Source organism: Mya arenaria, chromosome 13, assembly GCF_026914265.1.
Source record: "Mya arenaria isolate MELC-2E11 chromosome 13, ASM2691426v1".
Lineage (NCBI taxonomy): Eukaryota > Metazoa > Mollusca > Bivalvia > Myida > Myidae > Mya > Mya arenaria.
In genome coordinates, this window is record NC_069134.1 from 48,009,056 (window position 1) to 48,029,898 (window position 20,843).

Genomic DNA, 20,843 nt, shown 5'->3' on the forward strand with positions numbered 1-20,843 from the left:
CCTTGACATGGTGATTAACTTACACATCCTTGACATGGTGGCTAACTTACACATCCTTGACATGGTGATTAACTTACACATCCTTGACATGGTGGATAACTTACACATCCTTGACATGGTGGTAAACTTACACATCCTTGACATGGTGGTAAACTTACACATCCTTGACATGGTGGTAAACATACACATCCTTGACATGGTGGCTAACTTACACATCCTTGACATGGTGGTAAACATACACATCCTTGACATGGTGGCTCACTTACACATCCTTGACATGGTGGTAAACATACACATCCTTGACATGGTGGCTAACTTACACATCCTTGACATGGTGGTAAACATACACTTCCTTGACATGGTGGCTAACTTACACATCCTTGACATGGTGGTAAACATACACATCCTTGACATGGTGGCTAACTTACACATCCTTGACATGGTGGTAAACTTACACATCCTTGACATGCTGGCTAATTTACACATCCTTGACATGGCTGTATATGTAATGATGAATAAACTCTATTGTTGCATATCACACAACTTGCAGTCTTCAGTTCAGGTCATGTGAACCATTTATTTAGCAAGAGTACCTTAGTTTATTACTTTAATAAAAAAATGAGTAAAATGTTGAGAAGAAACCAGTCAGTTATATGACATGGCAGAACTTTGCCCTGTATGTCATTGTGACTTTTGGAGACTGTTTGCTGGTCTCCTGGGCTGGTATTCATAAAACATCTCAACCTCAACCAAAAGTCATATCCTGATTGAAGTGATTTTCTAAAATGTTCAGTCTAATTACGATATTAAACTTGTATTCATAATTATTATTATTGTTTTATTAACATAGAAGTATAAATGATGATAAATGTATATGAAAACCAAGCCTTTTTATTAAGAGATTATATCATTTGACCAGAGAGATACTTAAACTTGGAAAATGATTTAAGAGGTTTTCTGAATAAGAGCCCTGGTTTAGTCTCGAAGGGGTTACAAGCAAAGAAAACATACCTTATATTTATCATTAGGGCTCTTGGAGTTGAGGAAGCTTTTGCTTGTCTCCTGGTTGAGGATGGCAAGGGGGTTTTCAACCTGGATGTTGAACTGATCTAGCAAGCGAGATAGCTCCTCCTTCTTCGTAGAGATCACTCGGCCTGTTGAAGGTATTGGAAAATAAATATTGAGGGAGAATACTGGATTGTAGTATAGGCTTGGTAGAGATCACCCGGCCTGGTGGAGATACTGGAAAATAAATATTGAGTGGGGAGACTGGATTGTAGTATAGGCTTGGAAGAGATCACCCGGCCTGGTGGACATATTGGAAAATAAATATTGAGTGGGAAGACTGGATTGTAGTATAGGCTTGGTAGAGATCACCCGGCCTGGTGGACATATTGGAAAATAAATATTGAGTGGGAAGACTGGATTGTAGTATAGGCTTGGTAGAGATCACCCGGCCTGGTGGAGATACTGGAAAATAAATATTGAGTGGGAAGACTGGATTGTAGTATAGGCTTGGTAGAGATCACCCGGCCTGGTGGAGATACTGGAAAATAAATATTGAGTGGGAAGACTGGATTGTAGTATAGGCTTGGTAGAGATCACCCGGCCTGGTGGAGATACTGGAAAATAAATATTGAGTGGGAAGACTGGATTGTAGTATAGGCTTGGTAGAGATCACCCGGCCTGGTGGAGATATTGGAAAATAAATATTGAGTAGGAAGACTGGATTGTAGTATAGGCTTGGAAGAGATCACCCGGCCTGGTGGACATATTGGAAAATAAATATTGAGTGGGAAGACTGGATTGTAGTTTAGGTTTGGTAGAGATCACCCGGCCTGGTGGAGATACTGGAAAGTGAATATTGAGTGGGAAGACTGGATTGTAGTGTAGGCTTGGAAGAGATCACCCGGCCTGGTGGACATATTGGAAAATAAATATTGAGTGGGAAGACTGGATTGTAGTGTAGGCTTGGTAGAGATCACCCGGCCTGGTGGACATATTGGAAAATAAATATTGAGTGGGAAGACTGGATTGTAGTGTAGGCTTGGAAGAGATCACCCGGCCTGGTGGAGATACTGGAAAATAAATATTGAGTGGGAAGACTGGATTGTAGTATAGGCTTGGTAGAGATCACCCGGCCTGGTGGAGATACTGGAAAATAAATATTGAGTGGGAAGACTGGATTGTAGTATAGGCTTGGAAGAGATCACCCGGCCTGGTGGAGATATTGGAAAATAAATAATGAGTGGGAAGACTGGATTGTAGTGTAGGCTTGGAAGAGATCACCCGGCCTGGTGGACATATTGGAAAATAAATAATGAGTGGGAAGACTGGATTGTAGTATAGGCTTGGTAGAGATCACCCGGCCTGGTGGACATATTGGAAAATAAATATTGAGTGGGAAGACTGGATTGTAGTATAGGCTTGGAAGAGATCACCCGGCCTGGTGGAGATACTGGAAAATAAATATTGAGTGGGAAGACTGGATTGTAGTATAGGCTTGGTAGAGATCACCCGGCCTGGTGGAGATACTGGAAAATAAATATTGAGTGGGAAGACTGGATTGTAGTATAGGCTTGGTAGAGATCACCCGGCCTGGTGGAGATACTGGAAAATAAATATTGAGTGGGAAGACTGGATTGTAGTATAGGCTTGGAAGAGATCACCCGGCCTGGTGGAGATACTGGAAAGTGAATATTGAGTGGGAAGACTGGATTGCATTCGGAACTCCTCTGCCATTTTTTCAAAAACAACCTCGGATGTATATGGACAGTTTACATACTTAAAAAGTGGTACGTTTAAGTCCGCTGCAAATAGAACGCGTAGTAATCTTATTTAGTAGTTAAAATTTATGACTTAACTCTTGGGAATCGTAATTATGTTTGCAATAATACACTTCACTGGCACTCAATTTAAACTGAGAGCAATGAATACAACTCTTAAACACTACATTTAATTAATGCTTTTATTCAAAAAAATACGGACTACTTCAACAGATGTACCGGCATACATCCGAGGTTGTTTTTGAAAAAATGGCCGAGGAGCTCCGAATGGACTGGATTGTAGTATAGGTTTGGTAGAGATCACCCGGCCTGGTGGAGATACTGGAAAATAAATATTGAGTGGGAAGACTGGATTGTAGTGTAGGCTTGGAAGAGATCACCCGGCCTGGTGGAGATATTGGAAAATAAATATTGAGTGGGAAGACTGGATTGTAGTGTAGGCTTGGAAGAGATCACCCGGCCTGGTGGAGATACTGGAAAATAAATATTGAGTGGGAAGACTGGATTGTAGTATAGGCTTGGTAGAGATCACCCGGCCTGGTGGAGATACTGGAAAATAAATATTGAGTGGGAAGACTGGATTGTAGTGTAGACTTGGTAGAGATCACCCGGCCTGGTGGAGATACTGGAAAATAAACATTGAGGGAGAATACTGGATTGTAGTGTAGACTTGGTAGAGATCACCCAGCCTGGTGGAGATACTGGAAAATAAATATTGAGGGAGAATACTGGATTGTAGTGTAGACTTGGTAGAGATCAACCAGCCTGGTGGAGATACTGGAAAATAAATATTGAGGGAGAATACTGGATTGTAGTGAGGACATGGTAGAGATCACCCAGCCTGGTGGATATACTGGAAAATAAACATTGAGGGAGAATACTGGATTGTAGTGTAGACTTGGTAGAGATCAACCAGCCTGGTGGAGATACTGGAAAATAAATATTGAGGGAGAATACTGGATTGTAGTGAGGACATGGTAGATTTCACCCGGCCTGGTGGATATACTGGAAAATAAACATTGAGGGAGAATACTGGATTGTAGTGTAGATTTGGTAGAGATCACCCGGCCTGGTGGAGATACTGGAAAATAAATATTAAGGGAGAATACCAGATTTTGGTGTAGACTTGGTAGAGATCAACCAGACTAGAGGAGATACTGGAAAACATGGCAATCTTTGGAAATGATGTATACACCAGACAGGAAACAAATTCAGAAAAGAAAGTGCAAATTGGAACATATTACTTTTCAAGATGTTGTGTTTTTAAACTACTAGCAATACAAACAGTCTTTGTGAAGGGGCAATTGGTGGATTGTAAAAGAAGTCAAACTTGAAATGTATATTATACAGTGTTTAAAAATGTTTCAATTTGTTTCAGTCCATTGTACCTGTCATAAAGTTATTAAGTGGACACCTAATTATGCAAATTCTAAATTAAAAGGGGGCTATAACTCAGACGAAAAGGAGTTTGTCAACAAATTCAAACTTGTTCTGTTTTTTATGGTGTTGAACATGTGTACAAAAAATCCTTTAAATCTGTCAACCTTGTCATAAGTTATCGTCAGAACACCTGTTTTTTTAAATTCATGAAGTGGACATAAGCTCTGTAAAAAAAACTTGTGTACCGTAAATGACTGGGTATAAGACGATAGGGGGTATTAGACGCAGGGGAAAAAATCGGTGAAAAATCCGAGGAAAAAACTTTTAATCTATGTTTTTGGTTAAAAGACGCATAGAAAAAATGTCAAAATCGTCCGGCATTTTCAGCCACCATGTTTGTTGACAGTGACATAATTATTTTTTTTTGTGAAAATGGCGATGGTTATCTTTAAAACCATACTGTCGAGAATGACAAGTTATGTTAAGCAAAAAATATTTTGACAGTGCCCAACTTTGCTTTTTTATATGTAAGTTTGATTATTGTTTAATTCAATTTATTATTCAAAATGATATTGAATACCGTAATTCACAAGAGTTCGGACACCATAAATTAATTATTTTTTTCGCTAAGAATACATAGAAAATTATCATTTTTACATTTTATTTACATGTTTGTTTAACCTGCCTTTTTTCTTCATGTTTGCTTTTTACCACTTATTAATTTATCCGTAGTAATCAATGGTCATAAACTTATTTATTACGCCTATAAGTGTAAATCCTTCATGAAGTTAATTAAAACACCATTTTATACATGCACTGAACTGAATAAACACATTCTATCGGCTTCAGATCAAAGAGTCACACTGTGTGACGTCACATAACTTACAGTTATGCCCACGAGGATCTCGTGGAGAGCATGGACATTGCTATGCAGGATTAATGTATAACTGTACGATTATTGCTTCATATAGTCTATAAGTGTGGTACAAGTTTGAAAGCTTATTGGCAGATCGTTTTACAAACATGCCATGTCGATGTTTTCTTAATCCCTTGATTGCCCTTGTTGTTTGTTTAATCCTCAATTAAACATATCACACTTCCTTTTCAACAGGCAATAAATCGTTTAGGATGGGTAGTAACTAATTAAATTGTCACAGTGGTGTATACGGTTAGGTAATCTAGCCAGGCAGTGTAAAGATAAAAATCAATATTCTTCGTCTGTGAAACTTGGTAACTATAAAAGTTATGATTGATGTCCTTTGGGTGTCCGAAAATTAGGTACGCAAAATAAATTATTTTGGGAAATAATTATGGGTGTCCAAATATAAAATATTTTTGTTGAAATTATAAACGTCTTACGATATACCGTATCCCGATCTTCAACTGCCGTTTTAACCCATATATACTCGATCAATATGACGCGAGTAACATCCCTTTCTACATAAATCTAAACACACTCTCGGCTTGAAATTGACATCAGAAAAAAAGATCAAAAAATTGTTACTGGGTATAATACGCAGGCATTTTTTTGCATCAAAATCTGAGGGAAAAAAGTGCGTCTAATACCCAGTCATTTACGGTATTTAATTGTGTTAAACATGTGTAGCCAAATTATTTAAGTCCATCAACCCTTTCATGAGTAATTGTAAGGAAACCAATATTTTGCAAATACTAAGTTGAACATGGGCTAAAACACAATAAAAAATTAGTCATTTGAAACCAAAGTCGCACTTGCCCAGTATTTTATGGCATTATGCCACAATGATGTGTACCAACAACTGTCAACCTTTTGAGTTACTGTTCAGACACCATTTTTTTGCCAATTCTAAGTTATAAAGGTACCATAAATCCATCAAAAATTGTGGTATATACCTGAACTTGAACCCAGTTTTCTATGGTGTTAAACATACATGTGTACCAAATATAGCTTTAATCCATCCACTCTTTGATAAGTAATCGGTAATTATAACCCTTACTCTCACCCTAACCATATATTACTTGCGTGTGTATATTAATTCATGTACCTTCAACAAAATAGTATGAAATCACTACTATATCTCACCATCACTGGACTTGAGTTTGTACTCGGATGATCCGCTATTATTGAATTTCCGGTTAACAATCACAGAAGGGCCGTACAGGTCGGGCTGGAAGGCATCCGGACCCTGGTTCCTCAACTTGATCTCAACTTCTGCCGTCCTGGATAGAAATTGGTACATCACTTAGCAAACACTGAAAATTCACCAAGATAATACAGAACATGAACAAGATATTACAGAACATTTACAAGATATTACAGAGCATGAACAAGATATTACAAAACATGTACAAGATATAACGGAGCATGAACAAGATATGACAGAACATGTACAAGATATTACAGAGCATGAACAAGATATTACAGAACATGTATAAGATATAACCGAATATGAACAAGTTACATGTATTACAGATCATGCACAACAGTTTAAACAGACTTTGATTCCTTGATGCATGTTATGCTTTGAAATATGCCTACATGGTGAGTATAATTCAGATCATAGGATGGGCTGTATTTCTCATTCCTTTCTGATTTAGGTGATCATTCTGGTCTGATTGAAAACAGTTTGCTGTTTCTCACAACAACAACCTCTGATATTGAGACTAATGCATTTTTAATAGGGGTGGCAACGAGTAGTAAAATAAATACTCGAGTACTCGGACGATCGTTCGATCGAGTACTCGATTACTGGGAAAAATTGAATATGTGTTCGCGAAGACAAAATTGTATATGTATAAATGGCTTATATTGTGCGTTGGTCGTATTATTGGTCATTTTCACCTTTAAAGTAAACTTTCATTACGTATTTTAACAAAAAATGATATATAAAGACAAGAGGGCCATGATGGCCCTGTATCGCTCACCTGTAGCTTTGCTAAATAAAGTGAACATTCTGACCTATTATCATAAAGATCCAATGAAAAGTATGGCCCCTAGAGGCCACTCTTTTATTTGTCCCACTGACCTAGTTTTTTACCCCACATGACCCTATCAGTAGGCAATGCTTGAAACCAAATATTTAAGACCTAGTCCTTGTGGCTTCAGACAAGAAAATTTTAAAGTTTTTTCCTATATAAGCCTATGTAAAACCTCTTTTCACCACAGGTGCACAAATTGAACAATCTTGGTAGCGGGCCACTAGGTTATGCCACATATAAAATGCCAATGTCTTGTTGGTTTAGACAAGAAGTTTTTTGTTCTATATAAGCCTATGCAAAACTTGTGACTCCCCCCAGGATAGGGCCTCTTCTCCCCAGGGGCATAAATTGAACAATCTTGGTAGAGGACCACTTGGTTATGATACATACCAAATATTGAATGCGTAGGCCGTGCATTTTCAGACAAGAAGATTTTTAAACACTTTCCTTATATAAGCCTATGTAAAACTTGTGACCCCCTAGGTGGGGCCTCTTATCACTTCAGGGGCATTGACCTAGTGACCTAGTTATTGACCGCGGATGACCCAATATCGAACTTGACCTAAATTTTATAGAGATGATCATTCTGACCAAGTTGCATTGAGATTAGGCTAAAATTGTGACCTCTAATGTGTTCACAAGGTATTTCTACTAATTGACCTACTGACCTAGTTTTTGACCCCAGATGACCCAATATCGAACTTGACCTAGATTTCATAGAGATGATCAGTCTGACCAAGTTTCATAAAGATTAGGTCAAAATTGTGACCTCTGTTGTGTTCACAAGGTTTTTCTAATAATTGACCTAGTGACCTAGTTATTGACTGTGGATGACCCAATATCGAACTTGACCTAGATTTTATAGAGATGATTATTCTGACCAACTTGCATTGAGATTAGGCTAAAATTGTGACCTCTATTGTGTTCACAAGGTTTTTGTACTAATTGACCTAGTGACCTAGTTGTTGACCGCGGATGACCCAATATCGAACTTGACCTACATTTTATAGAGATGATCATTCTGACCAAGTTGCATTGAGATTAGGCTAAAATTGTGACCTCTATTGTGTTCACAAGGTTTTTCTTCTAATTGACCTAGTGACCTAGTTTTTGACCTGGGTTGACCCAATATGGAACTTGACCTAGCTTATGTTAAGATGATCATTCTGACCAAGTTTCATTAAGATAAGGCTAAAATTGTGACCTCTATTTTGTTCACAAGGTTTTTCTAATAATTGACCTAGTGACCTAGTTATTGACTGCGTATGACCCAATATCGAACTTGACCCAGATTTTATAGAGATGATCATTCTGACCAAGTTGCATTAAGATTAGCCTAAAATTGTGACCTCTATTGTGTTCACAAGGTTTTTGTACTAATTGACCTAGTGACCTAGTTATTGACCGTGAATGACCCAATATCAGCCTTGACCTACATTTTACAGCGATGATCATTCTGACCAATTTGCATTGAGATTAGGCTAAAATTGTGACCTCTATTGTGTTCACAAGGTTTTTCTACTAATTGACCTAGTGACCTAGTTGTTGACCGCGGATGACCCAATATCGAACTTGACCTACATTTTATAGAGATGATCATTCTGACCAAGTTGCATTGAGATTAGGCTAAAATTGTGACCTCTATTGTGTTCACAAGGTTTTTCTTCTAATTGACCTAGTGACCTAGTTTTTGACCTGGGTTGACCCAATATGGAACTTGACCTAGCTTATGTTAAGATGATCATTCTGACCAAGTTTCATTAAGATAAGGCTAAAATTGTGACCTCTATTTTGTTCACAAGGTTTTTCTAATAATTGACCTAGTGACCTAGTTATTGACTGCGTATGACCCAATATCGAACTTGACCCAGATTTTATAGAGATGATCATTCTGACCAAGTTGCATTAAGATTAGCCTAAAATTGTGACCTCTATTGTGTTCACAAGGTTTTTGTACTAATTGACCTAGTGACCTAGTTATTGACCGTGAATGACCCAATATCAAACTTGACCTACATTTTACAGCGATAATCATTCTGACCAATTTGCATTGAGATTAGGCTAAAATTGTGACCTCTATTGTGTTCACAAGGTTTTTCTACTAATTGACCTAGTGACCTAGTTATTGACCGCGGATGACCCAATATCGAACTTGACCTAGATTTTATAGAGATGATCATTCTGACCAAGTTGCATTGAGATTAGGCTAAAATTGTGACCTCTAATGTGTTCACAAGGTATTTCTACTAATTGACCTACTGACCTAGTTTTTGACCCCAGATGACCCAATATCGAACTTGACCTAGATTTCATAGAGATGATCAGTCTGACCAAGTTTCATAAAGATTAGGTCAAAATTGTGACCTCTGTTGTGTTCACAAGGTTTTTCTAATAATTGACCTAGTGACCTAGTTATTGACTGTGGATGACCCAATATCGAACTTGACCTAGATTTTATAGAGATGATTATTCTGACCAAGTTGCATTGAGATTAGGCTAAAATTGTGACCTCTATTGTGTTCACAAGGTTTTTGTACTAATTGACCTAGTGACCTAGTTGTTGACCGCGGATGACCCAATATCGAACTTGACCTACATTTTATAGAGATGATCATTCTGACCAAGTTGCATTGAGATTAGGCTAAAATTGTGACCTCTATTGTGTTCACAAGGTTTTTCTACTAATTGACCTAGTGACCTAATTATTGACCGCGGATGACCCAATATCGAACTTGACCTAGATTTTATAGAGATGACCATTCTGACCAAGTTGCATTGAGATTAGGCTAAAATTGTGACCTCTATTGTGTTCACAAGGTTTTTCTACTAATTGACCTAGTGACCTAGTTTTTGACCCCAGATGACCCAATATCGAACTTAACCTAGATTTTATAGAGATGATCAGTCTGACCAAGTTTCATAAAGATTAGGTCACAATTTTGACCTCTATTGTGTTCACAAGCAATTGTGAACGGACGGACGGACGGACGGACGGACGGACGGACGACGGACGAAGAGTGATCACAAAAGCTCACCTTGTCACTACGTGACAGGTGAGCTAAAAACAAATGTTGTTTCAAGCTTTTAATTTGTTTTATTCGTTTCATTTTATACAAGTATGCAATGCAGAAATGAACAACAATCAGATTTACAATGAACTAAAATTAATAGCATACATAAAAAAGTGAACGAAATTCAATACGAAGTTCAGTTTTTTAGTTGTTTACCCTACAAATTATTTTTTTTCAAATGATAGTTTTTCGTACTGTGTAATTGTTGTTTGCCTCATAATATTAATAATTCTTGATTTAAAATATCAACCAATCAATTGTGACAATAATTGCAAAATAGTTAAAATACGCTCATTAAGAAATCAATTCTTGTAACGGACGATACTCTTTCACTCGTTAGCGTCCATTGTTTGGTGAAAGGTTCTAATTGGTATACAATAGAATTGTATAGGTGAAAGTTAGTACCGCTATCAAAACTTCGCCAATTGACATCAGTGCTAATTTGAAATAGGGGTCCTTTGTTGACAGTTTGCAACTATCACAACAACTGTCAACTAATTGATTGAGGTCAATTCTATACACAGCGGGGATTAGAGAGACCGTAAATTGTCATGTTGGCAACTAACCAGATCTGATATTTTGTCTGTAAATCGTGTATTTGGTGATTTTTAAAGATTTTTTTTTTTTTTTCGAGTACTCGAGTAGTGATTTGGTACTCGAGTACTCTGACGTTCGATCGAGTACTCGGGTACTCGTTACCATCCCTAATTTTTAAGTATCTTTTACCTTTAACAAACTATTTACATTTAAGTGTTACTGCTTTAAATTATTAAAAGTGACTATTATCATTTTTTATTATCATAATAAGGTAAACATTGTACTGTTTTCCAGTGAGGATGAATCCCTTCATTTTGCTGCCACGATTGGTGGATGAAGCCTTCCCTCCTAGCCCCACAACGAGGGCATTAACCACGGCACTCTTCCCACCTGGAACATCCGGGGGTAAGGTGGTACAATGCTATATGTAAATCATTTTCAAACAATTGTTATTAAAAAACATGTATCAATGGCTGGCAGCTTAAAAACTTCTATTTCATACTGACAACATGATCAAGCATTGTTAAAAACATCATTTGTCTAATCCTTTAATGTCACTACTACCGTATTTAATATTTGGTTTTGAGTATTGGAAGTCAACTTCTGAAATTGATAAGTTGGTGGTTCGAAAGACTCAAATGTCATGGTCTATCATTAAAATCCATGACAACAAATTGTGTTCACAAATGCATTGACAACCACACCAAAGTAGTTATGTAAACATGCATGGTGTATTACAGAATGACATACTCCCATTTCTGCCCACAATGAAGTTGATGTTTGGCCCGAATGTGATAGTGAGTTTCGGGTGGCACATGAAGTTACGCATGTGTATCTTCTCAATGATCCCGCCTTGGGCCATCTCATCTCCCTGTAATATTTAATCTTTTTACATGACCTATAAATAGACAGTTTATTATTGGTCATGAGCATGATCAGCAAAGCTAATTCATATTTCTGGTCTAAAATAACACAATTTTTAGTAGTTACAAAGAAACCTTAGCACAGACAGATAGCAGTAAGTGACATTATTTCAGAAATATTGTTTCCAATGTGAAGTCTGACATGAAGTTATTCAGCAGATGAAGTCATATAAAAACAAATTTGTTGAATTGATATCCGCCGTCTGATTGGGCTAAGTCAAGGAATGAAAATCAATTGTTGGTGAAATATATATATATGAGTTTGAGTTTGATTGCAACTGTTTGAAATAAAAAAAAATATTATATATAATGTAGCATTTAGAATTGACCAAGAAACATAGTTTTAATTTGACTCAATGTAACCCAGTTCCAAACTAATCTAAGATTTCATCAAGGCAAACATTCTGATCATGTTTCATGAAGATTGGTCCAGATACAGTACACTACCACTTTCTGCTTTCCTCGGCGGATTTTCGTCATCGCGGACACAAAATCGAATTTATCAAAATCTGCTTTCCTCAGCGTTTTCACTCGTTCACCCTCCGAGGCTGATCAGTGGACTGTATAATTAAAATCGCCACGTTACTCAGGAGTGAAAACACCGCGAAACTCCGAGGAAATTGATAAGAATCTCCTACTGTACATGTATCTGATTTGGTGTAATTTATTTGAATACTGTTCTTTTATTGTGTTGTTTCAATATTTTTCAGACTTACTTGCACATAATATGACTGGTAATTCTTTGACGGCGCAAAAATGCAATATATGTCGATGTCCATTTTTGACCCAGTTCTAATTATATCTTACACATTTGACTTTAGTCCCAGTTACTTAAAGTAATGTAAACATTCTGTTTGGTACGTAAATTCAGTTAATTTCTCTTAAGTTTTTTTACATTTAAACCTGCAGTTTGATAAGAAAAAATATATGCATTTTTCGAAATAACAAACATGCCAGATAACCAAAAGTAGTCTAAATTTAGTGCACAATACGTTACTACCAAATTTGCATATCATGTGACTTCCACATTGCCAAAAATACTAGATTGCGTTTCAAACTAATAATTTTAAATTATTAACTAAGAAGTAATGGTTCCAAATATTTTTGAAACACAATATTCATACTAACACCATAACATTCATAAAAGAAATCAATTGAAAGCTGAATTATATTCATTTAGAGAAGGAAATAGATTACGACAATATCTTCACACTTCACACTGATTAAATCAGCAAGTTTTAAACCACAGAACATGAGTTACCTTCATAATGTCATAATTAACAATGCAATTAAAACATTATCTGGAATGCGGAAATACAGTTGCGCCACAGCTGTTAAGGGGTGTCGTCAGGTTTTTTTTTATTAGGTGAAATAAAATTACAACTTCTTCAAATATTTTGGTAGCGTGTCTCAAATTAACCAAAGTGTCCGCAATTTCAAAAAGTCTCAAATCATCAAGTTTCTAAATCTAAATCAATGCCAAAATGTTCCAATTTCATAGAAAATAAACTGACAGCCGCAGAATAAATGTTATTTATTTTAAATCTTTGTAAAATAATCAGACATTTTCCCCAAAAATCAAAGTTTATAAAATAATCAAAGAAAACTAAAAATGCGGCTTGTCTCAACAAAAACCTAAACAAGAATGCCTTCTCCCAGCAATTTTCCTGGGATTTGGCCATAAACTAGCCGAAAATGGGTAAAAAATTGGCCATAATCCTAAACATTTGAGAGGTAAGTAAAATGACATTATTTTATATTTCTTATGTCCAAATGCGGGTCGCATCAATACAACTGATATCAGTGTTTTAGCTAATGCAGAATGGAAGGGCGGCCTGTTCTGCCCTTATTTGATCCCGCCCCGTTGCCCCTTTTTATAAAACCTGTCATATTTTTTTCCCGCCCTCTTGCACCCTTCCGGCCATTAAGATCTTTGTTAATCACAAAGTTATGTCCTTAAAGTATTTCATTGGTCAATGTCGCCATTTCCTAATTTGTCACAGATCAGCGGTGAAAAGGCACACAAACGTCATCACCGTAGGTCGGATTAACGGTCATTCAAGCTAATCAGGGTGCTAATTGTTGTTCATTATGACACATCAAAACATCGCAATTTGCCATTTATAATCGGTAATCTACTTATCCAATAATAGGGTCGTGTATCATCCAATTATAGAAACATCGCAAGTAGCTGGAGTTATTTAACGTCAACCAATCAAAATGTACTTAGAGACAACAAAGACACAATTATTAAAGTACGTTAAATTTCAATAGAAATAATGATATAAAGTGTTTTCAAGCTTAAGTTAACTTAAAAACAACAAAAACAATTGATACTTGCATTGTACAATTGTACAATGCACACCTTTTTAACATTGTTTGTTTTGAAGCAGACGGCCATTGTCAATGACAAGTTGCCGCTTAGATAATCAAATATATGACTTCTTGACAAATATTGGGGGGGGGGGGGGGGGGGGGGGTTGTGGAATGTTCATGATATAAAATTGTTTAGTAACCACAAAACTTTTTTTGCTGTATGTAGTGTTTACTCACAGTATTTTTCCCCCATTTGTACGATGTCCAAAAGTTGAAGATTCGCGAGACTGCGTCAGAACAATTTTCGGAGTTCATTTCTCAATGTTCTATTAAGTATTAGTGAGTGTTTTCAAGAAAGACAGAGATTTTAAATGTAATTTGTTTTTAAAATGTCAGCATATTAAAACTTATTTAACAAAAGAAGATTAAATAACAGCAAAGCTGAATGTGACATTTGTATCCTATCATGATTGTACCAAAATAAGATTCGCCCCCTGCACATAAATGTTTTTAACAGCTCATTTATAAGGCCATTCCGATTGCTTCAAATGTTTTAAATGTCTTTGTTTTTGATTTAATTTTAGATAGATAGATTTACTTCAGATGCTTTTTGGACATAAACTATGTTACATAGCAAAAAGGTGACCAGCATACTTATGCCAAGCCAAAAAAACAACACATTTTTTATGAACATTCCATCTAGTAAAAGCAATCAAAGTAAATGTGAATTTAATTGAGGTATTGTGGTATGAGACGTATTTTTGTATCATATATTACAATAAGTATCACTTCTCCTTAAAGTATCCCAACTTCTCCCTTATTTGACTAGAGTTAGAAGTAAATTCTCACAAAAAAATCAGCCCTGGAAGGTACTGAGAGAAAGTGAAAATGAACCAGGGAGAATAATTAAAAGTATTCTGTAGGGATATAATAACTACAAGGTGTGCATGGACATGCCAGAAAATGGACTTTGATAAGATACATGGCCGTTTTTCAAATGTACAAAGCAAATATTGTGCACTTTTTTTCCCTTTAAAGAAAGCACCCTGCCCTTTTTCATTTCCAGCTAAAACACTAGATATGTATCACAAAAGAAATAGTGACAGGAAAAATATTCACACTTACATGGTACTCAACTCCTGCATTACTCCAATCCAATTTAGTTCTCAACAACACAAAACGGGTATGACGTAATAATGGTAAACAATCAAACATGTGGTGTTATATCTTAAATGTGTGGAAAGGTAAATTAATAACCGAACGAGATATAGATGTATTGTTTTATTGAATTGATTTAAATTGAATATGTCTTCTTTCTTTCTTTACGAGAAAAAAGAAGAAGATTTTTATGAACAAAATAACTGCAAATGTAATTATCTATGTTCAATAGTAGCAAGTTAGTAGCAAAGCTTACAACTCGGAGTTTCGCTTTAAGGCTAATAAAACAACATGATCACTGGCGATACCGGCAATAAAACCATCGGCGGAAAACAAGCAACTCTGCGAAACTCAGTGGATTTTAGCGAGGAAAGCGGTTACGTACTTGGCGGATGTCTGCGATAAATTTAAAAACCCTCGGAGTGACCGAGGAAAGTGGAAGTTCGGCGTGGAGTGTACTGTATATTGCAAAAAATATAGCCTCTAGAGTGTCCACAAGGTTTTTTAAGATTTGACCCAGTGACCTCATTTTTGACCCCACATGACCTACTAGTTTCAAACTTTTCCAAGATTTCATCGAGGCAAACATTCTGATTAAGTTTAGAGCAGATGTAAGATATGACCTAGTGACCTAGTTTTTGACCCCAATGTGACCAATTTTAAAACTCTTGTAAGATTTCATTAAGGCAAACATTCCGACCAAATTTGAACATAACTGACTATTCAATACCATACTGACTATTCAGACACAATTTTTCAAAGATTTCACCTACTGACCTGGTTTCTGACCCCATGTGACCCAGTTTCGAACTATTCAACAACAATCAAGGAAAACAATCTGATCAAGTTTCATGAATATTAGATTGCCTCTAGTGTGTTCCCAATATTTTTTCTAAGATTTGACTGATTTTTACCCATATGCCCCTCTTTTAAAACGCAGTCAAAATTTAACCCAAGAGAACATTCTGACCATGTTTGAACATAAGCCGACCAATCACCGCCATAAAATAGTTTGGGACAAAACTTTGAAAGATTTGACCTGGTGACCTCATTTTTTATCACATGTGACCCAGTTTAAAACATGTCCAAGAGTTCATCAAGGAAAACATTCTGATCAAGTTTCATGAATATTAGACCATACATAATGCCTCTAATGTGTTTCAAAGATTTTTCTAAGATTTGACCTAGTGACCCAGTTTTTGACCCAATGTGCCCAACTTTTACAAGTGGTCCATATTTCATCAAGGGATACATCATGACCAAGTTTAAACATAATCTGACCAATCATTTCCTTTCCGAACAAAAAAATTTCTAAGATTGGACTTAGTGACCTAATATTCGATCATATGTGACCCAGTCTTACATAAGTCCAAGATTTCATCAAGGAAATCATTCTGATTAAGTTTTATGAATATTTGACCATGTACATGTATAATGCCTTTAGTATGTTCAAAAGATTTTTCTAAGATTTGACCTAGTGACCTAGACCTTGACCCCATGTGACCCACTTTTTAAGTGGTCCATATTTCATCAAGGGAAACATTCTGACCAAGTTTGAACATTTTCTGATCAATGCCTACCAAGATACGGTACTGGACGGGCAGACTGACGGACGGACGGACAATGCCAAAACAATATCCCCCTCCCGAAACCTTCGATTCGGCGGGGGATAAAAATATTTTAGGAAGCAAAGATTATGATCTGATATACAATCGCAGAAAAACGTTTAACCTTTTTATCATTGAATATCAAACTCATTACCCCCATTAGGCCATAGTCAATAATTGTGCCATGTTGAATTGGTCAATTCAGCTATAGTTGAGAGGCTGTAACTGGGGTCTTTCTTTATGAACCTTTGTTTGAAATTATGTAAAAGTTTCCCAAAATTCATTGCTAATTGTATTTCCAGTCTGGATGGCTACAGTCTCTCCCCTAATGTAAAGCTGGGTACTTAGTTATAAGGTAATTATAACTTGACCTGCCATCATTACCTTTACTTTAAAGCCTGGGTTCTGACTAAGGTCCATAACGCTGTCGTCAACCTCGGCCTCTTCTTGTGACACTGAGCGGGCTCTACTTCGATTCCGTGATCGGTGTTCACCCACTGACTGTGATGGGGCTTCCTGTCTTGACATCGACTGGGTTTCATCTTCGGAGCCTGATGGGCGCAATTGGAAATTGGTTAAAAGACACAATCTACCACTACTGTAACCAGTCTTAAGATAAACAAATGATCAAAGAACACCAAATGATTCAGATTCAATGACATGAATAAGCAAAAGACATATTGAAAGCAAATCAGTTAATATGATAATGTATGTACATGCGAAACAAGGTATGAATAAACACACACAGAAATTGTGCTGAAATGTTTTCTATCAATTAACTATTCCTGCAAAAATGGTCGAATATCCTCATGCAGATATTCTTCAGAAGGGACATCAGTACTCTTTCAAGTCATATGATCAATTTAAACCTTGTGGGATTTCATCCTGAGCCACTGATCGGGCTTTCTTGCGGGCCTTCTGTCCTGCCTCCACTTCCCCATCACTCTTGCGTTTGCTCATTTTCCGATCATACAGCACCCTCTCCTCCATGTATTAGACTGACGAATCTCACAATGGTCACCAATCCTGAAAGCAAGAAAAAATAAGAACTACTCATGTCATGTCAGGCGCGTAGCGTCCTATACGCAGATGCGTACAGATCATCTCAAAAAATTCGAAAAATGAACAGTTCAATTCTGCAAAAAAAATTTAGGGGGGGGGGGGGGGGGGGGGGGGGTACTTTCAACCTGGTTCTATCTCCTTTTCATTAACAAGCTCCTGTGTAACCTAGAGGACTCCCCATATGGGTCCATCATTGGAGACATCAAAACCGGAAACCTGACGTTAGCAGACGACCTAACGCTAGTGTCTACAAATAGATCATCACTTCAGGCCCAGATCAACATTGTTACAGAGTATGCCAATAAATGGGGTTACAAACTTAATGAAACGAAATGTGCCTAGTATTCAGGGAAAGCAAATGCTGTAATGACACTGTACTGATTAACAAAACTGTCCTTCGCTCATCAGAAAGTGCAACTCACGTAGAACTAGTTCTCCATAAATCGTCCAAATTCAGCCTTGCTATTGAAGCAAGAGCAAGAAAAGGACGAGCCTCAATATTTTCCTTAATGTCAATTCGTGATTCGAACTTCGACGTTAACCCTCTAGTTCTATCCGATTTAGTGCAAAAGTTTTCTGTTCCATCACTGTTATATGGGGCGGAGTTATGGTCAACTCTTACGCAAATTGACATTCTGAAAATAAAACGCGTCTTAAGGCTCGCAGCGAAAATGTGCCAAAATATGCCCTCACAAACTCGTACTGACATGGCACTGGAGCTTCTTGGCTGGTACCCAATGATACTCCATATTGACAAAAGAAAACTAATGTTCTTTCATAAACTTTGCTGCATGAAAACACATAACTTAACCAAGCAAATATTTGACTATAGACTCAATTTAATCGGCCAACAAGGTGTAATACCAGATCTCTACAACATCATCAAGAAGTATGACCTGTTAGAATACCTAACTTTATACAAGGACACCTCGTCTCTCCCGCCCAAATCAGCCTGGAAACGCCTCGTCAATAGCCGTGTGGTTGAATATCACAAACAACATTGGCTTACCCGCATCGATTACGATCCGGACTTTGACCGGTTTAAAGTGGTTCATCCTCTTATACGCAGATCCGCTATTTGGGCCGCCGCCGAATCCTCCGTCGAACTATACAACGCCACAGTTGTTGTGCGGTTCCTGACGGACACACGTGTCCAGAATCGAACTATTTGCAGACATTGTGAAACAGAGACAGATGACATTCGAGTTCACTATATTGCCATGTGTACAATTTCTTATGAGGCCAGAAACAAACTTCTTAACTGCTATCCCTCATTACGTCCAGCAACAACGCAAGACTTTGTTACGCATCTATTATGTGAACAGACATTACATACATTGGGACATAGTGAAGAAAAAACATACATCAATGACGTATACAATTTTGTGGCTGCTTCCCTTTGTGAAATAATTGAGTGACACAACCCTAAGCGATTTAACCTTAGGGCATAATTATTTTCGGCTCATTCAAATAACTGTAACCACGTTATAACGTTACTCTGTTATAACTGTAATTGTCATATTTCTTTTCTCCTTCTACGCTATTCTTTCATATTTATTTATTATTATTATTGTATCTTTTTCCGTTTGTTTTATAACAATTTCACGCTACCATATATAAACATCTTTATAACTCATAAATTGCATTTATTTAGTTCTGTATATATATAGCTTGTCATGACATGTTTGTATTGATGTATATATTGTATAATTGTGATTGTTTAAAATATTGTATATGTTGAAATCACCCTCGGGTGGAGTTAAAGAGAATATATATATGTATCGGAAAGGTCCCGTATCACGTAATTTTGTTATCTATACTGCACATCTTTAAATGCGCAGCGCGTTTTATCACTAAAACAAGTGCCATTTGCACACCAAGTGCACTATGTCTCATACATAGCATTTATAAACAATTGTTTCTTTATGAAGATTCAGTTTTATTACAGTTAGCCTACACTATCCAGCGTTTGAGCTGCAAATGAGGGAAACAGTTTCAATTTCTGAATCACATAAGACTTATTTACACACATCGACCAATGTCAACTTGACGTTAACTTTTGCTTTTCAGACTAATTGGATCAAGCTCATGGCGGTAACAGCCTCACTGGTTCTTGTCAAACAGTTGGTTGAGATATTCCACAAGCAAGGATAGTGAGTATTGTGGGCCTTGTCGAGGTTTTGGTCCACAAGGTGGGGATTCGAAGAAAAAGGCGTTCGGGGTATCGCCAATCAACGACTGGAGCAACCTAGGAAAGCTGGTTACAAGGCACCAGGCGTTGAAATAACACAATGTTCGCTTCTTGCGACAGATAACTTCATAAATATTTCAGAAGGTAAAGAGAACGACATCGTAGCTAAGTTGTTTGACGGGCATGATATTGTTGTAACTAAAAACAGACAGATACTGAAATGTATTAAAACTCTCCATTATCCCTTGTGGAAACTTAGGAATAGCATTGAGAGGTCATGGAGAAGATGATGGAAACTTCAGTACAGAAAATAGGATAATAGGCTTTTACGTCACTACTTGGTGAAGAAAGAAACCGAAAAAAGTACACGTACCCTGAAATTCAGATTTAGCTACAGATATGTGGAGAAATCATTGTTGAAGATATTTTGAGAGAGCGCAACAAAAGCCCATGTTATGGATTCATTGCAGTCGACGCTATAGACTGTAGCAAAATAGAACAAATGGCTTTAATGGCTAATACCTATAATCACTCTAGTGGACACCGAACACGTCTTGTCAGGTTTGATTAACTTAACTGCCCTATTACAAAAGAATGACTGTGATCTTTTCGTCGCAGTAGAGGAGTCAAAGGTTGTAAACCCCATGATTAACGACGAAAGTAATGATCCAGCAATATGAGACGCTCTCTTCGAAAGTGCCATAAACATTGCCCAACACAATGCCATTGAGCCATCTTTTCAAAGAGTTGCGCAAAGCCAATTGACACCACCGGAATATAGACCTAAATGACCTTAGTTCCAACAGAAGATAAACATGTTCCTGCCATTCACTGATCACCTGTCTGCAGAATTG

General features: G+C 37.0%; 1 protein-coding gene across 2 annotated transcripts in view; it reads right to left on the bottom strand.

Moving 5' to 3' along the window:
• Positions 1-20,843, bottom strand: part of LOC128213538 (structural maintenance of chromosomes protein 6-like) — a 93,697-nt gene that overhangs the window by 63,024 nt on the left and 9,830 nt on the right. For both annotated transcript variants that reach the window (XM_052919327.1, XM_052919326.1), the window contains exons 2-7: positions 17,606-17,762; positions 17,121-17,287; positions 11,483-11,603; positions 11,017-11,122; positions 6,229-6,365; positions 1,012-1,154 (exon numbers count right to left, since the gene is read on the bottom strand). In XM_052919327.1, coding sequence (XP_052775287.1) covers positions 1,012-1,154; positions 6,229-6,365; positions 11,017-11,122; positions 11,483-11,603; positions 17,121-17,287; positions 17,606-17,726 — 795 coding nt within the window. In that variant the 5' untranslated portion in view covers positions 17,727-17,762. The remainder of the gene's footprint in view (positions 1-1,011; positions 1,155-6,228; positions 6,366-11,016; positions 11,123-11,482; positions 11,604-17,120; positions 17,288-17,605; positions 17,763-20,843) is intronic.